Here is a 20,856-nt window from a genome sequence, read left to right as displayed (position 1 = left end):
TCAAACTGGCCTGGTGAGCTGGGATCTTCTCAGCAAGTCACTACCAAAAAAGCTTAGCAAGATTAACTGCAATTCCCCTAACTCATAATGCTGGATAAAAACACTAAGCCTAAACATGAAGCAGCATTCTGGAAATAGCTGACTAGTTTTGTGTACATGCATGTGTGTATGTACACACCTAAGCTCAGGCAGCCCAAATCATAAGAGCAGCTGTATTTATGAGTCACGTCACCTCTAGTCCATCCACACTACAGACAATGTGTAACTGTGACATTTCCAACTTGAACTCAGCTACATTTAAGTTTGCATAAAACCTCCATCATTTTTCCCATACCATTAATTACCCTGAACACCTGATGAACATGCATAAACCACACAACAAAACTGCACATCAAAGATCAGAGTTAAGGTTCTGCAAGCATGTTTTTTCCTGGCATTCTCTACCCTTCAGATGCAAAATAAGCATTGCATAGTAGACCTGAAGTGCTATTAAAGAGAAGGTACCCTGTGTGAATATATTAACACATAAAATAGTAAGGCAGCATAAGAGTGACTTCAGAAACAGCAAGGTAAAAACATACTTGAGTTTTTGAAAAGTTACAGATGTGTAAAATTCTCAGACACTGGGACAATATCACTGCAATACTGTATCTAAAGGATTTATGCACAAAAAAAAAATTTAGAAAACCCCACTCTAATACTATATAGTCAAAAATTTCCATTAATTCCTATAATATGAACCACATATAAGTCTACACACTTTCAGTTACTATCTCTTGAACAGACAGACAAGAAGTCCCAAGAGGCACAGTTCCTTGCATTGTTACCCAAGAAAAAAACCTAAAACTCAAGTTCTATTTTACCTTACCAAAGGACCACTGCACAAAAATTAGACAAATGAACAGTACTTGATTTACAGATATGAAAAGTTTTCTGGTTTATTCTAAAGGGATAGAAGAGTTGGGTTGTGCTACAGCTCTCCTCTTGCTGTACAACAGGACCCAACTGCACATGATCTCCTATGTTAAGGCAGCATCAGAACTGGAAACCACTATCAGTACTTCTCAGCACACACCACAGTCCTACCTGGATCAGAGGAGCCCTAGGGAAAAGACTGGGGGATAGCTATCACCATGACTTAGCCCATCTCCTCCTGAGAATACACTGATGTCCAGAGCAGGCTACAGGACAGGGGAGTAGTCTGTGCAACCCAGAGGCACAGCCGTCCAAAAAACTGTATGCAACAGCAGAGTGAGAAACAATGAGGTATCCCCCAGGCCTGAGAGTCTGGGATCATATCTCTGCTTTTGATCCGTGAGCCAACATCGGAAGAAGTCTTTTGCTCCCCTGCCTGCTGACAGCTTAGAGGGTCCTTGGCTTCTGAGACTGAACAGGAGCTCCACAGACCTGGAGCAAGGAGGGCTCTACTGACCTGCAATACCATGTCCCTTTGCTGCACCGAACCACTGCTTAATAGCATCAATGATACCTAAGGACAACAAAAATAGATCAAATAGACAGAGAGAAACTCTCTGCTTGCAATGCAGAGGCCTACAGAAGGCAGTTTTTTTGTTGACACTACCTAACATTTTCATCCTGGCATTAAGAATATTTTTGTGGAATTAAATGTCCTACCAATTACATAATTCAAATGCTTAGAAGACTTCTATTTGCTTAATTTTAAGCTTCATGAGAAGTAGACTACCATACCAACATGGTGTTCATTCTCGTCATCAGTTATTGGTAACTGATTGGTTCTCCATCTATTTCCTGCTCTGAAATCTTAACACATTTTGCAAGTTCCTTTGAAATCAAATCACCTGGAAGAAGCTGAGATACAATACAGAACTCTATACAGCACAGGGCTAATGAATTACAAAAAGCATGGGTAACAATGCCTTGACAAGTATTTAGCCCCCAAATTACTTGACAAAACTAATCATAATGCTTGATGTTTTTCTCTCCTTCCAACTGATGCGTCAAGGCTTGTTCCTTCAAGTAGGAAAAGTATCTTATAAAATAAACTACTTTAAGAACCATGAAACAGTAACTCTAACAGTGTAGTTAATTTTTCTTGTTTCCTTTCATGCTAGGTATATTCATTTTAATTTACCCAGCCTGGATCACCTCTGAAGGAGTTTTTAATATTGACTTTTTGTCTACATTAAACGTGCTTCTTAACACAGTGTACTTGGTCAAATCATGCTTCTGGAGCAGTGCTAATGAAGTTTCTATTTGTATAATTTCTCACTTGTACCTTCCCTGAAACCCTGGCTCTCAGCACAACTGCAATACCATGCAACTAAAAAATATCAGAAGGCCTGTCTTTTTCAAAACAATTAAAAGCTCTGTTGCTAAGGTACAATTGCACCAAACATTCAGGACCTCAAATAAGCCATCAGGAAACACTTTCTAATAGTCCTGCAAATATTCACTGTTTGATCAAAGCATTGGGCAGAAGTTCATCAATCTCGAGGCTCTGAAGGCTCAAGCATTAAAGAAAGACACTGGATTTCAAGATAGAGAAGAATGGTCACCTGAGATGGTAAAGATTTCACCATGCACAGCCCTCAGCAATTGAGATCTATCCCACATAGTACCCATCAGCCCCAGATTACAGCATTATAACCTTTCTTGTGGTGGTCCCCATTTATGTATCAGCTGCCAAAACTAAACATGAAGTTCTGCCATGTAGCAAAGGACCCTCTCAGATGAACCAAAGATGCCTATGGCATAAAGGTGGCATTGATGAACTGATCACACTTAGTTCTGCAGATTATGGCACATTCTGATTCTCTGCTGCTCAGGCACTGCCTGCAAAACCAGACATATTTCCATCATTTCCAGAGCAATTCAGAACTACCATACAGACCACTGCAATCTGATCTAAAGACCCATGTTAGCACACCATGTCCTTCAAAGCTGAGCCAAGAAAGAAGCAATAGTCACTATCTGTGACCTGGACACAAAGCATTTCATTCTGAGAAAAATCTTTCCTTTGGTACTCAAAAAGCTCAGCAAGTGAATCAGATGTAAGCAACATTTTAGACATACAAGGTCTACCCACATTTCACCTTTACACTCTGTGAGTGAGTCTGGGACCAAACACCAATTTCACCTAGTGCAGTCCAATACCCGTGGCCCAGTAAAAGTGATTCTGCTATAACTTTATAGTTATATAGTTATTGCCAGTCAAACTGGCAATTTCTTACTGCCAGCAGCTGAGGGACAGACATTTGCTCTTATCACAGCCTCTTTGGAGGACCTAATATCACGGCCCTGAACTGTTTTTCCCTTGCCAGCAAAGAAGAGAGGTAACCAGTGCATGGAATAGCTCAACTCCTTCCTTGAGGATGATAGTCAGGAGCTTTAAGGATTGCTCAAAACATTACAAAGCAATTCAGCATGACTGGGAATACAGTCGCTAAGTAAGACAAAGGTTGATGTAACTTGCACTTCAGATGTCCACCCTCAGCTGATCACATGAATGGGGTGAGGGGCTGCTGCATGTTCCCTTGCTGATGCATGCTGCTCTTCATATAGCTGTTGCTCCTGGAGGCTGATCTAGATGGCAGTCCTAAACCCTGAAGCACTGCAGCAGATCTGGGCATGCAATATTAGCTGATAAAATATACTTAGGCACTGTACTTGAATTTTTAAGAAATCCCTGAATTTAGTATAGCCAGCATGCTGATAGCCTACCATTTAAACAAAGATTCAAGGGGACTTGTTCTGTGCTTCAATTTATCACATGTTAGAGCTACAGGACTTGCAGCTGAAACCAGAATCTTCTGAACCAGCTTTAGACAGTAGCTTCTGTCATGGGGGTGCAGAGAGAGCACTTCCCTCATTTCAGTTTATTCTACTAGTTCAACAACCCAGAGAGAAAGGTCTTATCTCTACAAGAATAAACAAGGTGCCAAAAGTTGATGTGACCACCTCTAAGAGCTCCCAAAACACAAATCAAGCAATAGTATTCCCCAATCAACCACCCCTAACACCTTCTTTATTAAAGTCACCTTAACCCCAAGTTTTCCTTGAAGTATTTGTGCTCTACCTTAACTAGAAGCCTGGGTACTTTCCTTCAATTCCTTCTGTTAAACTACACTTCAAGTGGAACACAATTCCCAAACTCTCACTGCCACAAAGTTGAAAGAAGTTACATATTGTAATTGCATCTTTCTAATCCCATTTTCCTAACCTTACTAAACTGAAAATACAAAACAAGATAAAGCTAAATATTTCATCAAGTTAAGAAATATGGAAAATGAAATGCATGCAAGGTGAGCACTCATTCAGAGCAGCATGTACAATTAATATATTGCAGGAGTCACCTGTCAAATAAAGTTAGAGTATTATTCTTATCTCCAAATGATTCCATAAGCACAGTCTAACACATCTGAAGACCTAAGACAAAGAGAGCCAAGAATATCACTTCTCACAGGACTCCTCCTTCCTTTTTCAGAAGTCAAGATGCATAACCAAAGACCAGACACTACAAAAATCCGCCATGCACAGCTCCTCATGGAGGAAGGATGAGACAGAAACAACACACGAGAGATTTCAGCCACTGCACTTGAAGGGCATCCCACTGCTGAGGAGGGGTGGAAGCATCATGAAACCTCATCTTCCCACTCTCAAAACAACCATCACAGGATTGGTCAAAAAAATTTAGAAGAAAGGTGCAGCAGTTCAAGTACATCAAATACCCCAAAAACCCAATCATAGTGCTGAGGTAAGGCAACTGGGAGCCTTGCCTAAATCTACACTTGTTAACACACATCCCAAATTACTTCTCAAGCAGCTTCAACTTCTTTCCAGGAACAACTGCAAATATGCAGTGCAGAGAGCTCCCCAACCAAATAAAACTAATTTAATCAGTCATGATTTCTTTGAAAAAAAAATGGATGAGTAATGTAAGTGCAGGAAGAGGTCACCAGACCATTCGGATGTAAAGATGACACTGTTACCAGTGACAACCAAAGACTCCAGCAACTTCCTGAATAAGTAATAATGGAGGTGAGTCTAAGAATACACCTATCACACCTACATGAGTAAGCCAGCCAACTCATTACAAAAGGCAAGTCTTATGCCAAAAGCGTTCCTTTCCTTCCAAACAATGAGGCCAAACTGAACATGACTCAAATCTATTATTCCCAAAGCTACAGGTTATTTTGGTTTTGTGGAACAAAGCTCTTAAACCTTGACCTGTGGAGGCCAAGAGGCACTGAAGGTGCACGTTAGTCAAGCAAAGACATCATCCAAATTTTTTTTTTCAGTTTGCAAGAAGCCAAAGGGCATGAAATGGGAGATGCCGGAGCCACAACTAAAACAGTTAACTGCTAGAAGAAGCAAGCTCATGGGGACAATACTTTGCCAGAGATCAAGCAGATACCAAGCACAGAGGAGTGTGCCTAATGCAACACATCTTCTGCAGGCACAAAGGTTTTCCAATTGCCTGTTTTAAGAAAAAGGTGCAACTCCTCCTCCTCCTTGTCCAGTTGTTTTGATAATTTAAGTACACTCCCTTCACTTCTCTTCTGGGATGGCTGTGCCAGATTTCTCATTTGCTGTATTCACAAGAGTGGAAATAGCAACCACAAAAGTATTTTTGTATTAATAGGAAGGCTGAGAAAGGAATTTAATCTACCTTCACCCATTATGTGTTGCTGCAGCCCTTTGAAGGCTGCCTTCTTAAAGTGTGAAGAGGAAGAACACAGGAGTAGAAAAAAAATTGTGCCAAACAGCCCTGAAGCCCATGGAGTCCTGAGGAAAACACTGCCTTTACCCTGAATTAGCCATCAATGAGTGAAGCTATCAAGGGATGGCTTGGAAGCACCTTACTTTGAAATAAGTATCACAGAATCATAAAATGTTTGGGTTGGAAGGGACCTTGAAGATGATCTAGTTCCAACCCCACTGCCATGGGCAGGGACAGCCTCCACTAGACCAGGTTGCTCCAAGCCCCATCCAACCTGGCCTTGAACACTTCCAAGTGTGGATGGGGCATCCACAACTTCTGTGGGCAATCTGTGCCAGTGTCTCAATATCCTCACAATGAACAATTTCGCCCTAATATCTAAGCTAAACCTGCTCTCTTTCAGTTTGTACCCACTCCCCCTTGTCCCTAAACGCTCTTGTAGATAGTCTGGCCCCATCTTTCCTCTAAGTTCCCTTCAGGTACTGAAAGGAGATGGAAATACGGGACTAGATGATCTCCAGAGGTCCCTTCCAACCGTAACAATTCTGTGACATACACACAGAGCAGAGCCCAGAGGCAACTTGGGGCGGGAGGGGCGAACTCTCACCCTACGCCGAGGTTCCCACAGGAGGCTCGTGGGGCTAAAAGAGCAGATTAACAGCGCAGCGGCGGTTGTGGCGCGGCTCCCCCTCTGCCCAGGCCGTGCCCGTGCCCCCTCCCGCAGGCCCGGCCCCGGCCCAGCCCCACACCGCGGCCCGCGGCGCGGGGGAAAGGCCCGTACCTTGAAGTACCCGCCCTCGTAGAGCGTGTTGGGGGGCCCGAAGATCGCCACCTCCCAGTTATAGAGGTCGGACTCGTCGACCAGGGTGATGCGGAAGCCCTCAACCGGCTCCTCCTGCAGCGACTTCAGCTCCAGCATCAGCGCCTTCTGCGAGCTGCTCATCTGCTGCTGGGCCATGGCGCGGCGCGGCCCCCGCCGCGGCCGCCTCCTCGCTCCCGGTGCCGCTCCCGGTGCTCCCGGTGGTCCCGGTGCCGATGGTGCCGGTGGTGCCGGTGCCGCCCCCGCCCCTCCCCGCGCTGACGGCCCCGCCGCCGCCACTTCCTTTTGTGACGGCGCCGCTCGCGCTGACCTCAGCGCGCCGCGCCGGCCCCGCCCCCGCCGCTCCGTTAGCCACGCCCCCCGCGTCCCGGGCCACGCCCCCGCCGCACGCCCGGCCGTGCCCCGGCGCACAGCCAGGCCACGCCCCGCCTCGCCCCGGGCCACGCCCCGCTGCCGCGCGCCACGCCCCCCGCCGCGTGCCCTTAAAGGGGCCGCGCTCGCCGGCGCTGCGGCCGTCCGGGGGGACGTGTCACGTGGTGAAAGTGGGAATGGGACGGAGGGTTGTGGTGTAGCGGGGGTGGGGGGTCACAAAATCACAGCATCAACTAGTTTGGGAAAGATCTTTGACAATGTCATAGTCCAGCCTATGACCCAGCACCACCACTGAGTGCCACGTCCAGTCTTTCCTTAATCAACTCCAGAGACAGTGGCCCCATCACCCCCCTGGGCAGCCCATTCCAATGCATAATGACCCTTTCTGTGAAGAAATTCTTCCTAATGTCCGCCATAAGCCATCCCTGGCACAGAAAGAGACATTAAGGCATTAGCTAGTGTCCAAAGGAGGGCCTCAAAGATGATGAAAGTTCCAAAGGGCACTTGGCATCTCCAGCCTGGAGGAGACTGCAGTTCCTCGTAAGAGGCAGAGGACAGGCAGGCACTGACCTCTTCTCTGTTACACTACCCAAGGGGATGGCATCAAGCTGTGTCAGGAGAAGTTTAGTTTGGATATCAGGAAAAACTTTTTCACCAGAGGGTAGTTGGGCAGTGGAACAGGATCGCCAAGAACACAATTCAAGAAGCATTTGGACAGTGTTCTCAGGCACAGTGTGTGACTCTTGGGGCGCCCTGTGCAGGGCCAGGAGTTGGACTCCATGATCCTGGTGGTTCTCTGCCAACTCAGCTTATACTGTGATTCTGTGATTCTGTATCCCTTCCTCCTGTCACTGGCTGCCTGGGAAAAGAGACTGTCCTGCAGCCACACCCTCCTGTCAGGGAGTTGCAGACAGTGATAAAGACCCCCTGGGTTTCCTCTTCTCCAGGCTCAGCTCCCTCAGCTCCTTCAGCTGCTCCTCACAGGAGATGGATCCCGGACCTTTCACCAGTTCCATTGCCCTCCTCTGAAATTGCTCCAGCACCTCCATCTCCTTCCTGGATTGGGAGCCCCAGAAGTGGACACAGCACTTGAGGTGCCTCACCAGTGCCAAGTACAGGGCAACGGTCATTTCCCTAATCCTCCTGGTTTTTTTTATTATTGATCCAAACCAGGATACCATTGGCCTTCTCGTCCACCTGGGCAAAATGCTGTTGTCTCATGTTCAGCTCCTATCAAGCAGTCCCCAGGTCCTTTCCCACTGGACAGCTTTCCAGCCATTCTACCCCAAACCTGGAGCTGCAGGAGTTGTTGTGACCCAGGGACAGGACCTGGCACTTGGCCTTATTGAACCTCACACAATTGGTCTATCCATCCAGCCTGTCTAGATAGTCACAGGTCATGAGTGGGTACAAGAGGGCATGGTTTGCCTGCTGACACGCACCCATGGTCACAAAACATGGTTTTGTACAGAGCATGGTTTTTGAGGGGTGAACTCGCATGGCTCAGGGCCCCATAAAAATCCTGCAGCAGCTCCCAAGCTGCAGTAGGACACAAACAGGCAGCTGCCATCCCTCACCCCAACATGTTGTTCTCACATTCTCCACAGATGTGTGATGCAGCCACACCAGAACATACCATTTCCAGCCTTCCTGCCATTCCCTGGCTTGGCTAAGGCTGAAAAATGCTTGCAGAACTGTAGAGATCTATCAACCAGCAAACATGAGCCAGCACCTGTTCCTTAGTGAGTATTTAATGAATAACATAAATAATATTCATTTAAAAAATAAAGAATGAAAAATAACAGTAATTGTCCAGGAGGATGATGACCCATTTCTGCTTGGCATTTCTTTCATACTTCTGCGCATGGCAGGGCTCAGGCCACCTCACAGAGGCAGCTGCTCCTTGGACAAACAGGTTGGGTGATGTGTCCCATCATCCCTATGTCATTACATTCTTCTTTGCCCCCATCACCTCCCAGGCTTTCCCATCCCAGTGACAACCCTGTAGACATGGGTGACCACTGGATCAATCTCCTGTGTTTTCCAAAGCCATGGACTTTCCCAAAGGAACAGGACTGACAGCCAGGGCCCTGTGTGTTGGTGGGAGGCCGTGCAGCTGGGCAGCCTGCACTGCAGGGGGACCTTGAAGTCTCTCCCTGACACTTGTCAGCCTTGGCTCTGGCTCCTTCTCCAGACCTTGGCCCTGGGAGGAGAGCAGGAAGCAGATAGTTTTCCCCAAGCTCCAGCTGCTCCCAGGACAAATTTGCCATTTCCCAGTGAAAAGCAAGGCACCCTCCACCTTGTCCCTGGGACTACTCTGCTTGCCCTTCTCCTGCCTCTTGAGTTTTGCTCAGAGGCACCTCAGTTACCCTCTGCAGAGGTGCCCCAGCACTGTCAGTGGTATCTGGACCAGGGCTTGTGATTGCCTCCAAGCTATAAAATGCTCCAGCCCTTGCAAAATCGCACCTCACCCTGCACAATGTCCCTGTGGGGACTGTTACCAATTATCTCATGAAGCTGGGATGAGTTCTTGCTCAGTGACACTGGGGTAACATGGAAGAACATCCCTTATCCATCCGGAGCTTGACTGACTGCTGAAATAAAATGTGTTTTCCCCTACCGGGACAGGTCAGCCACTGGAACAGGTTAGTGGCTGTGGCTCACTCTTCACCACCTTGGAGTGAGCTCAGATTTACTGAAAGCTGCTTAATTCAACTCTCATTTCCTCAGCTGGGGGCTGGAGGGCTGGATCATGAAACACTTCAGCAGAGAAACTCCTTGGAGGCTGGGCAGTACCATGCTGTGTGTGTTTTCTGGTGGAAGTTCGATCTTATGTTCTTTTTGTTTATGTCAGTAGAATAGAACAGAAAAGAATTGACTATTTCTGTTGGAAGGGACTATAGCACTCATCCAGTTCAACTGCCTGACCAATTCAGGACTGACCAAAATTTCAATAATGTTGTTCAGGGCATTATCCAAATGTCCCTTAAACACTGACAGGCTGGGGGCATTAGCCACCTCACTAGGAAGCCTATTCTGTCCACCCATTCTACAAAGAAATTCTTCCTGATGCCAAGTCTAAACCTCTCCTGGCACATCTTTGAATCATTCCCAGATGTCCTATCACTGGATATCAGGAAGAGCTGAGTACTTCCCTTTCCACTTCCCCTCCTCAGGAATCTGTAGAGACCATTACCTTGGTCTAGTTTCTCCAAACTAGACAAGCCCAAAATCCTCTAAAGACATTCATGAAGCCTTTTCACCACCTTTGTTGCATTCCTCAGGACATATTCATGGATTTTCACATGCTTCTTATATTGTCTTTGGTTGATGGACATAACACATGCTGTGACTTCTGTGCTGATGCCAGCCAGCAAAGACCTGCTCTGTTAATAGGACATCCCAACTTGCTGGTAAAACATGGATTTGCTTATCCTTGGAGTAAAATGTACAGGAGCTCTTTTGGTACTGCACTGCCCTCAAAACATCTTTTCTTGCAGCCAGCCTCCAGCACAGGCTTTGTCTGAACCTGCCTCATGCTGGAAGAGATGGAAGAAGCAAAGTTTGGAGTTATTCAGGATTTATCTCTGCCTGATGTCTGTCTTGAATGTTAATGTAAGATGTAATCATGCAAGGCAAAAAGTAAAGCAAGTCCTGCTGTATTCAAGAGAGCAGACTGCAAATTTTCCACCAGGTCTGCTTTTAGAAAAGGTATTGGTCTTTTTTCCTCTGATTTTTTTCCCTTTCCTGCAAAAACATTCAGCACTCAAAGAAACTAGAAACTGTTGAAGCAACAGAGCATTTTGAAGCCTGTGCTGCCTGGCAGCCCCCTCCAAGGCTCCTGCCTGCATTTCTGCCTGTGCTTTCAGGGAGGTTCAGCTGCTCTGCCTGATGTCCCACTCCCCTAAATCCAGGCTGCCCTGAGGCTAGCATAACTTTTTTGATTTTTCATATGGCATTTCTCCCTCCAATCACCTGTGATATATCATAATGAAAGGATGAAGCCTTCTCCTCCTTCTCCTTCAGCTGCTCTCCCATGGATGATCACAGCTCACCTGCAAGCAGGGCTTTACATGGGGTGTGCTCTGCCACACACAGTATTGTTCCTTCTTATATTTTATTTTATTTTATTTTCACCTGAAGTAATCAGTTTGTTCTTTGGCCTCACAGAACAAGAAATAGATTCTGATGTGGGAACATGGGTCTCCAGGAAGGACAAGTCTCACTGGGAGAGGAGGAGGCTACACATACCATTAACCCAGTGCCCAGCAGCAGAACTTGTCACTGTAAACTGGACCTCAAGGTGCCACCACTGCAATAGGTTAAATCTGACTTGAAAACTTCTAAGTGCTTTCTGCTTTGTTCTTATCAGCTGTTTTTAATATCTCTCTTCTTCATTTATTTCTTTCTTCCTGTGAGCTGTGTTCACAAAGGATGACAAACTGAGAGTTAACTCCTCTGCTTAGCAACAGCAGAAGCTTTGAAAATGCAAATTTGTCTTGGTGTCACATTAGAGGGTTACTGCTCCATGAGCTGTCAGAGAGAGAGGACAAGAGGTGGGAAGATGTGGGAGTGCCGGTGTGACTCCATTCTCAGGACAGATTCCTCTCATGTGATACTTTTCACTGCTTTATCTAATTTCTTTCTTGCGTGGCTCAAAGGATGAGATACCTGCTCCTTCTGCAGGGGAACTGGATTCACCTGGGATAAAAGACAATACCATCAACACCATTTTCTCTTCTCCTGCTTCCTCCCTACTCCTGTGCTTTGGTGAAACATCAGCAGGGATCCTGGGGACTCCGGGCTGGACTTTAACACCTTCTTACCCCCAGCAAGTCAGATGGTGAAGTGATGAAGAAGATCAGGCAGGCAGTAGGAGTTCTGTTTAGCTTACTGCTACCCCACCAGGAGCCCTTTGTAGCTCAAGGAACAAGCAGCTATTCCTTGGGCTGTACTGAAACAGAGCAGGACATCTGGAGGTCCACCTCATTTGTCCTGCCCCAAAGTTGTCCTAAACAACTTAAGATATATTTGTCCAACCAGTTCTTTAGTATTTGTCCTTCAGACTGCCCAAAGTGCAGAAATTCACGAGCTCCTAGGTCAATGTGGTTCAGCTCTGGACTCAGCTCCTCTTCCTGTTAGAGACCTCATAGGTCTCCCCACCGCCCAAATTTTACCCAGTTTTTTCTTGCCAAGGCCACTGTCGGAGTAGAGAAGACAGAGAGAGGGGCCAGGATTATTTCCTCTGTATCCTCCCTTGAGTGCCATTGCCCTGGCTGTGAACAAATCCCCAGCTGAGGCCACAGAGATGTTGGCAGCCTATCATTCCCACAGCAGCAGCACACATTGCCCATGGAACAAGGGGAAACAGCACCTGGGTTTTGCAGGCTGGTTTTGCTGCCCTGGAGGGGCAGTAACAGAGGAATCTGGGGTTACTTCTTTTATTTACACTAGATAACTCAGTCCCAGACCAGATGACAGACAAGCACCATCATGATGGATCTCAGCCCTGACACAAATACCCTGATGCCAAGGAAAGATTTCCCCATAAAACTTCCTGAGCATTTAGTGAGGAAAATCAAAATGTGAATATCTGGTCTGCTGCCCAAGTGAACAATACATTATTGGTGCATGGGGGGAGTATCACCTCAAAAAAAACCCCAAAAAAACAAAAAAAAAACCAACAAAAAAAATACCCACCAAAAAACAAACAAACAAACAAACAAAAAAAACACACACACAAAAAAACAAAAACAAAAACAAAAACAAAAAACAAAAACAAAAAAAACAAACAAACAAACAAAAAAAAAAACACCAAAAAAACCACAAACCCAAACCCCAAACAAAACGGTGGCACACCTTCCCACTGACACCTATATAGGTTCCTTTGTCTGGGGAGCAGAGCATCAGAGTACTGAAGGGAAGTAATTGTCAGTCTTTGAGAATAAAAGTCTGGCTCTCTTTCACCTAAAAATGGGGCAAGCTCATTCTCAGCAGAACTCATCACAGGGATGAAAAGATGCTTTTGAGCATCAGTCAGCAGCATCTGGGTTAACATGAGCCTCCTACATCAAAGTAGCCACCAGCAAGGTAATGCAAAGGAGAAGAAAAATGAAGAGAAAAATAGATCTTTAGTGGAGCATTTTCTTTTTCCCTATTTTGATTTGGCCTTTCTTCTGCTTGTTTTAATTTGAATAAAGATGGCTTTACTTTTTTACTTTTTTTTTTTTTTTTTTTTGCCTTTTGACTCCAGTTTGCTCTTTTAAAATGGATGAAGTCCATCACAAGGGCTTGATAAAAGAGTGCCGTCACAATGCCTGCTGCTCCCATTCAGCTAATGAATAAATTATAAGTGCATTACAATACTATTTCAGCTGTGATTCTGGGCCTAAAGAGTGTGACGACTGTGACCTTTGTGGTTTGAATTTCCAAGAGTTTGTGTATCTGGCTGTTCAGGTCACCTTACACCTTCCATTCCGGGCTCAGTGTGCAGAATATCTGAGCCTTTTCAAGCTGCCAGCTACAGGGACAGTCCTCCAGTTGCCCACAGGGGTGGTGGTATGTGCTGTAGTCTTCAGAGATTCATGATCTCACAGAATCATAGCAAATGCTGAGTTGGAAGGGACCCATCAGGATCCTAGTGAAACCTGAAGTTACTGTTACCCCTTCCAAAGCAACAATCTGTGGAACATAATTCTTTATTGATGGGGCTGTGACTGGGATATCCATATTGTTCAGTCCCAGGAATAGTTTCTGTGCTGGGAACTGGAATTTTGGGTTCTTCTTGCTGCACAAGGCATCCCTGTCTCCAGCATTCTGGTGTGGCTGAGATGGTGTGGATGCCAGCACCACTGAGATAAGGTAGCACAGGTAGCACACTGGGGTGTGCTCTGGGAGAGACATCAGCCTAAGCCACCATCCCCGGTGTTTCACCTTCACCTCGCCTGCAGGGTCAGCTCTGTGGGACTGTCCATCCCTTGAGGGTGGGTGACCATCAAGGAGGGACTAATAGCTATCCCTGTTCCTGGGGATGAGCCATCTCTGATAGGCAGGCATTGGCAGCAGAGTGAAGGAGCTGGAGTTCACAAAGCAGCTGCCTCGTGGATTCACCAGACCCTGCTTTTACCCTCAGAGCAGGCAGCTCCTTGTATTTCTGCAGAAGCCATGGTGGGTATGCATAGCATTTTGCAGAGGTGAGTGAGGGGGAGGAGGAAGCTCTTTAGTCTCTTGGCTTGGGGGCACCAACACCATGTTCCGTGCTGAATGGCATGACATCAGCTGCTATCAGCTGAGCTTACAATGCTCTCACATGTTGCCATATCTTGGGTGGTCTCCGTGGGCTGGTCTCCAGCACCTTATGCCAGTAACTAAAATGCAGGCCCAGCAAGGCATAAATGAAGATGCACAGCTCAGGTGGTTTTGCCCTTGAAAACTGACTACAAGAAGACTTACTATTAGGAAACAGAGAGGGAGAAGTGAATTGAATTGGACCTTGCTTTGCTGAGGCTGAATTTGTCCTTTTCATGACTCCTCCCACATTAAATATGAACAGATCCAGAGGAAGAAAACCAAATTGCAGCATAAGCACCAAGCCCAAGGTATGGCCAGCAGGCTTGGGTGGCTGAATAGCAGAGGGAATTTCTTGGGTGAAAAGGTCCAGAGAGGGTTAGGGGCAGGGGATCCTTCCCTTAGCATCTCCACCTCCAACTTCCTAACAAAGAGATGTTCCTCTGAAAAACTGCTTGTAGAGCTTGTGTGCCACATGCAATGTCTCACTCTGCTGTGTGTACCAGTAGATTGTGGCTCTGGAAACTGCTTTGTGGTGGGTGTGAAGCAGAATTGGGCAGGGGAACACCCTTGCACCAATTCTGAAAACTGCTCTGGGCACTCCTATGTAGAAAGGAAGAGGCTGAACTTTCCTGCAGGAGCCTGAATCTCCTGCAGGAGGTAATTGATGCAAATTTCCCAGACAGGTGAACAAGTCTGGAGAAGCCTTCCTGCCTGGCCTGAGTGTGCTGAGAGATGCTGTCATCTCCACCCTGGGGCTTGCTGTCCATGGAAATTTGGAAAGAACTTCTATGGGGGTCTTGAAAAAACAAATAGAAAACCACTGAGTTCACAAGGCTGAAGCCGCCCAGCATTGTCCATGTTGGTGAGCAGTGCTCACAAACCCTCTTGGAGAAGGGAGAGATGGGAGCCTGCAGGGACTGTTCAGGGGTTTGATCATCTTCCTTTTGGCTCTGCCAGCTGCTCTGCATTCCTGTCCCCTCCAACCACCCCTTGCTGGTTACCCCATTTCCATCAGCACCCTGCTGCAGACCTTGGGTAACCACAGTTTTATTCCTGCCTTGTTTTTGTGACTGAGGATAGAGGGCTCAGACCTGCAAAAGGGTCCCTGGGGCACACGGACAGAGTAGAGCATGACTGTGCCCTGCAGGTGCTGTCCCTCAGTGCTTTGTTGTGCCAACAACTCATTCCCATCTACAGCTGCCTGTAGGGCCAGGTATATCTCCCTGAGACTTGTTTACCTGTTGTGAGATTTCCATTAATTAACCTCATGTTTCTCCATCCTGCAGGGAACCCGTTGGCTGCACCAACCTGAAACTCTCAATCCACGTTAGGTTTGGCACATCCCATTTCCTTCTCCCATCTAGCACATTTCAGATCTTCTGCCTGGCCTGTAGGATGGGTTCTTCCCCTCTTCTAACTTTCAGCTGCCAATTCAAGGGCAGGAAGAGCCAACAGTCATATTTGTGTCTGGATGTACATCAGGGACCATCCATTCAGAAGAATTCTCATTTTAAAGATGGAGAAAGCTCTGATGCTATCCCAAACAATAAGCTGTGGTTTTTATCTCAAATGGGTTTGTTTTTCCTATGTATGGACATTTCAAGGATCTAGAACAATAGGAGGGAGGGAGTTTAAGAGCTAAGCCTTTGCATCTGGACCCTCATTTACACAGTGCTTTAAATTAATATGCTTTTCTTCTTGTCTTTGACACATTCACTGGTGCTACAGGGGAGGCTTTCAGCTGGGTGAGCTGGCTGTAGTCTGGTCCTATGGGTCCCCATCTCCTTATCTCCAAGTTAATCAAAGGCCCTCTTTGCTTTTGCCCTGGGGAAATTATAAAAACTGTGAACATACTTGCCAGTGGTGAAGAAGAACCAAGAAAGGGAAAGTTTTAGCTATTTCTCTCTTTCTGCTGCCCCTTCAGTATGAGAGTGGGGTAAAGCAGAAAAGGCCTATGGGGTGGAGTCCTCTTCCTCCTCAGGAAAAATGTACAGAGCAGGGGTTGCAAGATGGAAACCAGAGGAATCAGTAACGACTTTCAGAAGAGAGAATTCTTCTCTCTTCAGACAAGCAGCCAACATTCCACGAAGGCCACAAAACTTAGATAAAAGCCTTTCTCCACCTCAAGCACGTTTTTCTCTCAGCATCCATTTTTAATATATTTATCTCTTTTTTTTTTCTTTAAGTGCAGCACTGGTGAGCATTGCCAGGACACTCAGATCCTCCCCTAAGCATCAGAACACGTGCTCAGCTTCAGAAATGCACAGTTTTTCCCTAGAGTGAGACATACTTTCATTTACTTGAATGCTTACGAGCAAAAGAAATTAGAAGGGAGGGTTTGCAAACAGTATGCCTAACTTATCCTCTAACTTATCCTGCTTCTTCCAGAGCAATTTTCAATACCATAGGCAATTTTTCTGTGGGGTTTCTTCATACATGTGAAAATATTGTCCCATTGACTCTACTGCCCTAACCTCCTTTTTGTTTAGTCATCCATATACTGACTTTCACATATAGATGAAATATATATACATATATAATATGTGCTTCTTTCACATCTACTTGCTGTCTAGAAACCTGCAAAAGCAGTCAAAAATTCTGATAACAGAGTACAATCAAATTACCCTGCCGTTACTCCTCATATTCTGATGATTAATAAATAATAAAAGCCATTTGAGTAATATTTTATCTGGGACTCTTGGAAAACAGGAGCTCATGAAGCTCCTGGCTTTTCCTATCCATTAAGGTATTTCCAAAACCTTGGTAAATCAGGAGAAAACAAAAGGATTCTCATTTACTGAATCACGGAATCAGAATGGCTTGGGTTGGGAGGGACCTGTAAAGGCCATCTGGTTCCACCCCCCCAGCAGTGAGCAGGGACATCTTCAACTAGAGCAGGTTGCTCAGGGCCTTTTCCAGCCTGGTCTTGATGTTTCCAGGGATGGGGCATCCACCACCTCTTTGACAGGCTGTAGTGGTTTAGCCCCAGCCAGCAGCCAAGCCCCGGGCAGCCACTCTCCCTGGTGGGATTGGGCAGAGAGTTGGAACAGTAAAAGTGAGAAAACTTGTGGCTCAAGATAAAGACAGTTTAATATGAAAAGCAAAAGCCATGCATGCAAGCAAAGCAAAACAAGGAATTAATCCACTGCTTCCCATGGGCAGGCAGGTGTTCAGCCATCTTGAGGAGAGCAGGGCTCCATCACACATAATGGTTACTTGGGAAGACAAATACCATCACTCCAAGTGTCTCCCTACCTCCTTCTCCACACTTTATATACTGAGCATGATTTCATATCAGTTTGAATGGTCTGGAATCAGTTTGATCAGTTTGGAGTCACCTCTCTTGGCTGTGTCTACTCCCAGCCTCCTCTGCACCCCCAGTCTTCTCACCAGTGTGGTGGTATGAGAAGCAGAAAAGGCTTTGGCTCTTTGCTACTGCTCAGCAATAACAAAAACATGTCTATGTTATTAACAATGTGTTCAGCACAAACTCAAAACACAGCCCTATAACTGTGAAGAAAAGTAACTCTTCCCCAGCCACTGTACTCTAAACCAGAACACAGGTCTGTACTTTTTTAATACCATGGACCCCAGAGCTGGATGCAGTGCTCCAGGTGGGTCTCAGCAGAGCAGAGCAGAGCAGAGGGGCAGAATCCCCTCCCTCCCCTGCTGCCTACGGGGCTCTGGATACAGCCCAGGACACGTTTGGCTCTCTGGGCTGTGAGTGCCATGGCCAGGCCATGTGCAGCCTCTCACCCACAGCACCCCAAGCCCTTCTGGGCAGGGCTGCTCTGGGTCTGCAACCGGGGGCTGCCCTGACCCTGGTGCAGCACCAGCACTTGGCCTTGAGCTTTATGATGCATAGACCCACTCCTCAAGCTTGCCCAGGTCCCTCTGGAAAGCATCCCATCCTGGCCTGTGTTTTGTGGTCATCAGTTTGACAATGGGGCCATTTTATTGACATTGGAGGTGGTTGCTGAGCGAGACCTGGGACTTTGACGGTCTCTGTGAGCACTGAGACCAGCTGCACCAGAGATAGTTTGCACACAGAGAGAGGGATGGCAATGCTTTGCAGAGCCCTTGGTGTACAGGGTACAGTGTACAGCCATCCAATGAAAAATACTAATATAGGGGTAATGGAAGGCTTAAAGACTTGGAAGCTGTTTTGGGGGCAGTGAAACTTGCCTCTTTTATAGACTCAGCTGTAAAAACAGCCCAGAAGATTGAACAGTGTTCCTATCTGTTGAGATGATATTAAATTCTGCTCCTGTCAGTCCATTCCTCATACAGCTCACAGTGCATCTTGACCGTGAAGACCATGAAAATATTGCACAAGCTTTCAGAGCCTGATCTTGCAGCTGGGTCTGGGTCAGCTGGGATAAGCTGTGCCTGCTTGAGGTATGTATTGCTTTGAATATTTTCCCTTTTTATCTCATTTTCCTATGTCACAGGAATGAAAAAGGAAATTTGGAAATTCTGACTGCCAGGTCATGGTTTCCCTCTGCCTTCATTTTATCTCATGACCTTCAGGGTTGGTTTCTTGGCTTGAGAGCCAGCAGCTGCTGCTCTATCAAGGCACTGCACTAAGTGATTCCCCAGACACTGTCTTATCTACAAGGACCTGCTTGCACAGGCCCTGATAGGCACTATCTCCTGTCCCCACTTGCTGGGTGCCATGCGTCCTGTCCCCCCTGAACCTCCAGGAAGTGCTGGCAAAGCTAAGCAGTGAGATCTTGGGCAGATTCGCACAGGTAGATAGCAAACTTGTCATGGCCAGCACCATGTTTCAGTGCTGGGTGCTTCTCTATTCTGGAATCTAGAAATAGCCCACAAGGACCCATCTACTCCAGCACTTCTCTTCATGCAAGTACACCCTTGGGGTAAGGACAAGTGATACTTCCCCAGAATATTTCCTCAACGTACAACCCTCTTTTTTGTGACTCAGACTCCCTGAGCCAGAAGTGTTCTTATACATAATAGTCTTCAAATTTTTCTCCCATTAATTTTTTTTGTTATTTTTGAAGGCAGATAAATTTTAAGCATTTGCAACATCCTGTACCTAACAGCTACCCAATCTAATGATCTGTTTGGGTGCAGAATAATTTCCTTGGGTCTTGCTTTGATCCTGCCACCTCATAGCTTTTTTGATGCCCTCATCCTCACAGTGGAGAAAATGATAAATGGTCCTTTTCTGTCCAGCCACACTCTGCCCCTTGTAACTTTGCAGGCTGTACTATAACCTTTCCTGTGGTGTCTTTTTGTTGCGGAAGATTCCCAGCCCACACAGCTGTTCTTCCCATGGACACAGAGACCTTGTAGTGCTACTATCATCTGAAAATTGTTTCCTTTTTGTCTCCATTCCTTTCATAAAAGGCTCAGTGAGTCTTGGGTACAACTCCACAGGTTGTTAAAAAAAAAAAAACAACAAAGGGAAATTCCCCAAAATGAGATGCCCACCATCTGCCAGGCGACTTTCAAATTGTCCCATGCCCATACTTTCTTCCCTGGATGTTGCTGCTGTCCTCACACAGACTGCAAGACCTGCTTCCTGTGGGATCTGTCTCTTTGTGTTTCCTCCCACCAGGTAGAGGGGAGGCAAAGGAAACCCCAAACGACAGCAGAGTCATTAATCTCCAGCATAAAAACTTGGGTACAATAACCAGCCTGTTTCAGGACAGAGGCCCATCTCCCAGGGGGCAAGGAAGTGTTTTGCCCATTGCTTGGTAATGCACAGCAGGGCAGGATGAGGTATCGTTCAGCTGGGAAGCATGCCTGACATCCCTGGGTTTTGGGACTTTTGGATCCACATGAATGTTAGATAGCACAAAGCCCTCAGCTCTCTGTGCAGCTGTCAGCACCTCCAGGAGGCATCTGGCCTCAGCCTGTGTTACCCTGACTCGTCTTGGGGTATGTCCCTCCCAGGTTTCTAAGCCAGGACAGGTAACTCCTACTCTTTGAGATCAAAGAGTAAAGGTCAGCAAAGATTTGCCAAGATTCCCCAAAGCTGAAGCCCGGTTTTTATTTTGGTGGAAGAACCCGTATGTAGAGCTCAAAGGTGTCTTCCCTGCTGGGGAAGAAGACGTCTCTGACCTAAGCAGATGACAGCTCTGGCTGACAGAGCAGCCTTGCAGGGGCTTTAGGGGCCAGGGATTCATCCCAGCCCAAAGCCAGAGTGCTTCTCCCTTCCAGCCCAAAAGCACACCATGGAGTGAGGCCACATGCTGGGGACTAATTTCCGTGCAAATGGAGGATTCAACATTCACAGGGTAAGTATTTTGTAAGGTATTCCTGGAGTGGCAAAGCTTTGAAGCTGATTTCTGATAGCACCATCTTTGGTGGAGACTTGATTAGCTAGTAATGTGGTTCAGAGTGCCTCACTATCTTCCTCCTGTGGTGGAAGACCTTGGTCTTTCTCCTCCATCCAGCTGAGCTGCCAAATTCCACAAAACAGCTCTGAAACACCTGCATCTGGGTTGAGGCAGCAGCTGTGGGCTGAAAATCACAAACTAGGAGGGATGTGGCAGAGACACAGTCAATACTGTTGCTTAATCTCTGCTTCTATGAGAAGCAAAAGCAAAATGGAGAACTGTGAGGGAATTTCCTGAATGCTCTTCCTGAATTCCTGAATTTGCATTCCAGCAAAATCCTCCACTGCCTTGCCTCTGTTCCCCGT

The 20,856-nt window shown here is 46.5% G+C and overlaps 1 protein-coding gene across 1 annotated transcript in view; it reads right to left on the bottom strand.

Moving 5' to 3' along the window:
* UBE2R2 (ubiquitin conjugating enzyme E2 R2) overlaps positions 1-6,786 on the bottom strand; it is a 54,641-nt gene extending 47,855 nt beyond the window's left edge. The window contains exon 1 of the mRNA XM_054003374.1: positions 6,483-6,786. Within this exon, the coding sequence (XP_053859349.1) occupies positions 6,483-6,659 (177 nt within the window). The 5' untranslated portion in view covers positions 6,660-6,786. The remainder of the gene's footprint in view (positions 1-6,482) is intronic.
* Positions 6,787-20,856: the final 14,070 nt, after the last annotated feature.

Source organism: Vidua macroura, chromosome Z (assembly GCF_024509145.1).
Source record: "Vidua macroura isolate BioBank_ID:100142 chromosome Z, ASM2450914v1, whole genome shotgun sequence".
NCBI lineage: Eukaryota > Metazoa > Chordata > Aves > Passeriformes > Viduidae > Vidua > Vidua macroura.
The sequence above is the reverse complement of the archived record's forward strand: the minus strand, read 5'-3'. Positions and strand labels throughout refer to the sequence as shown.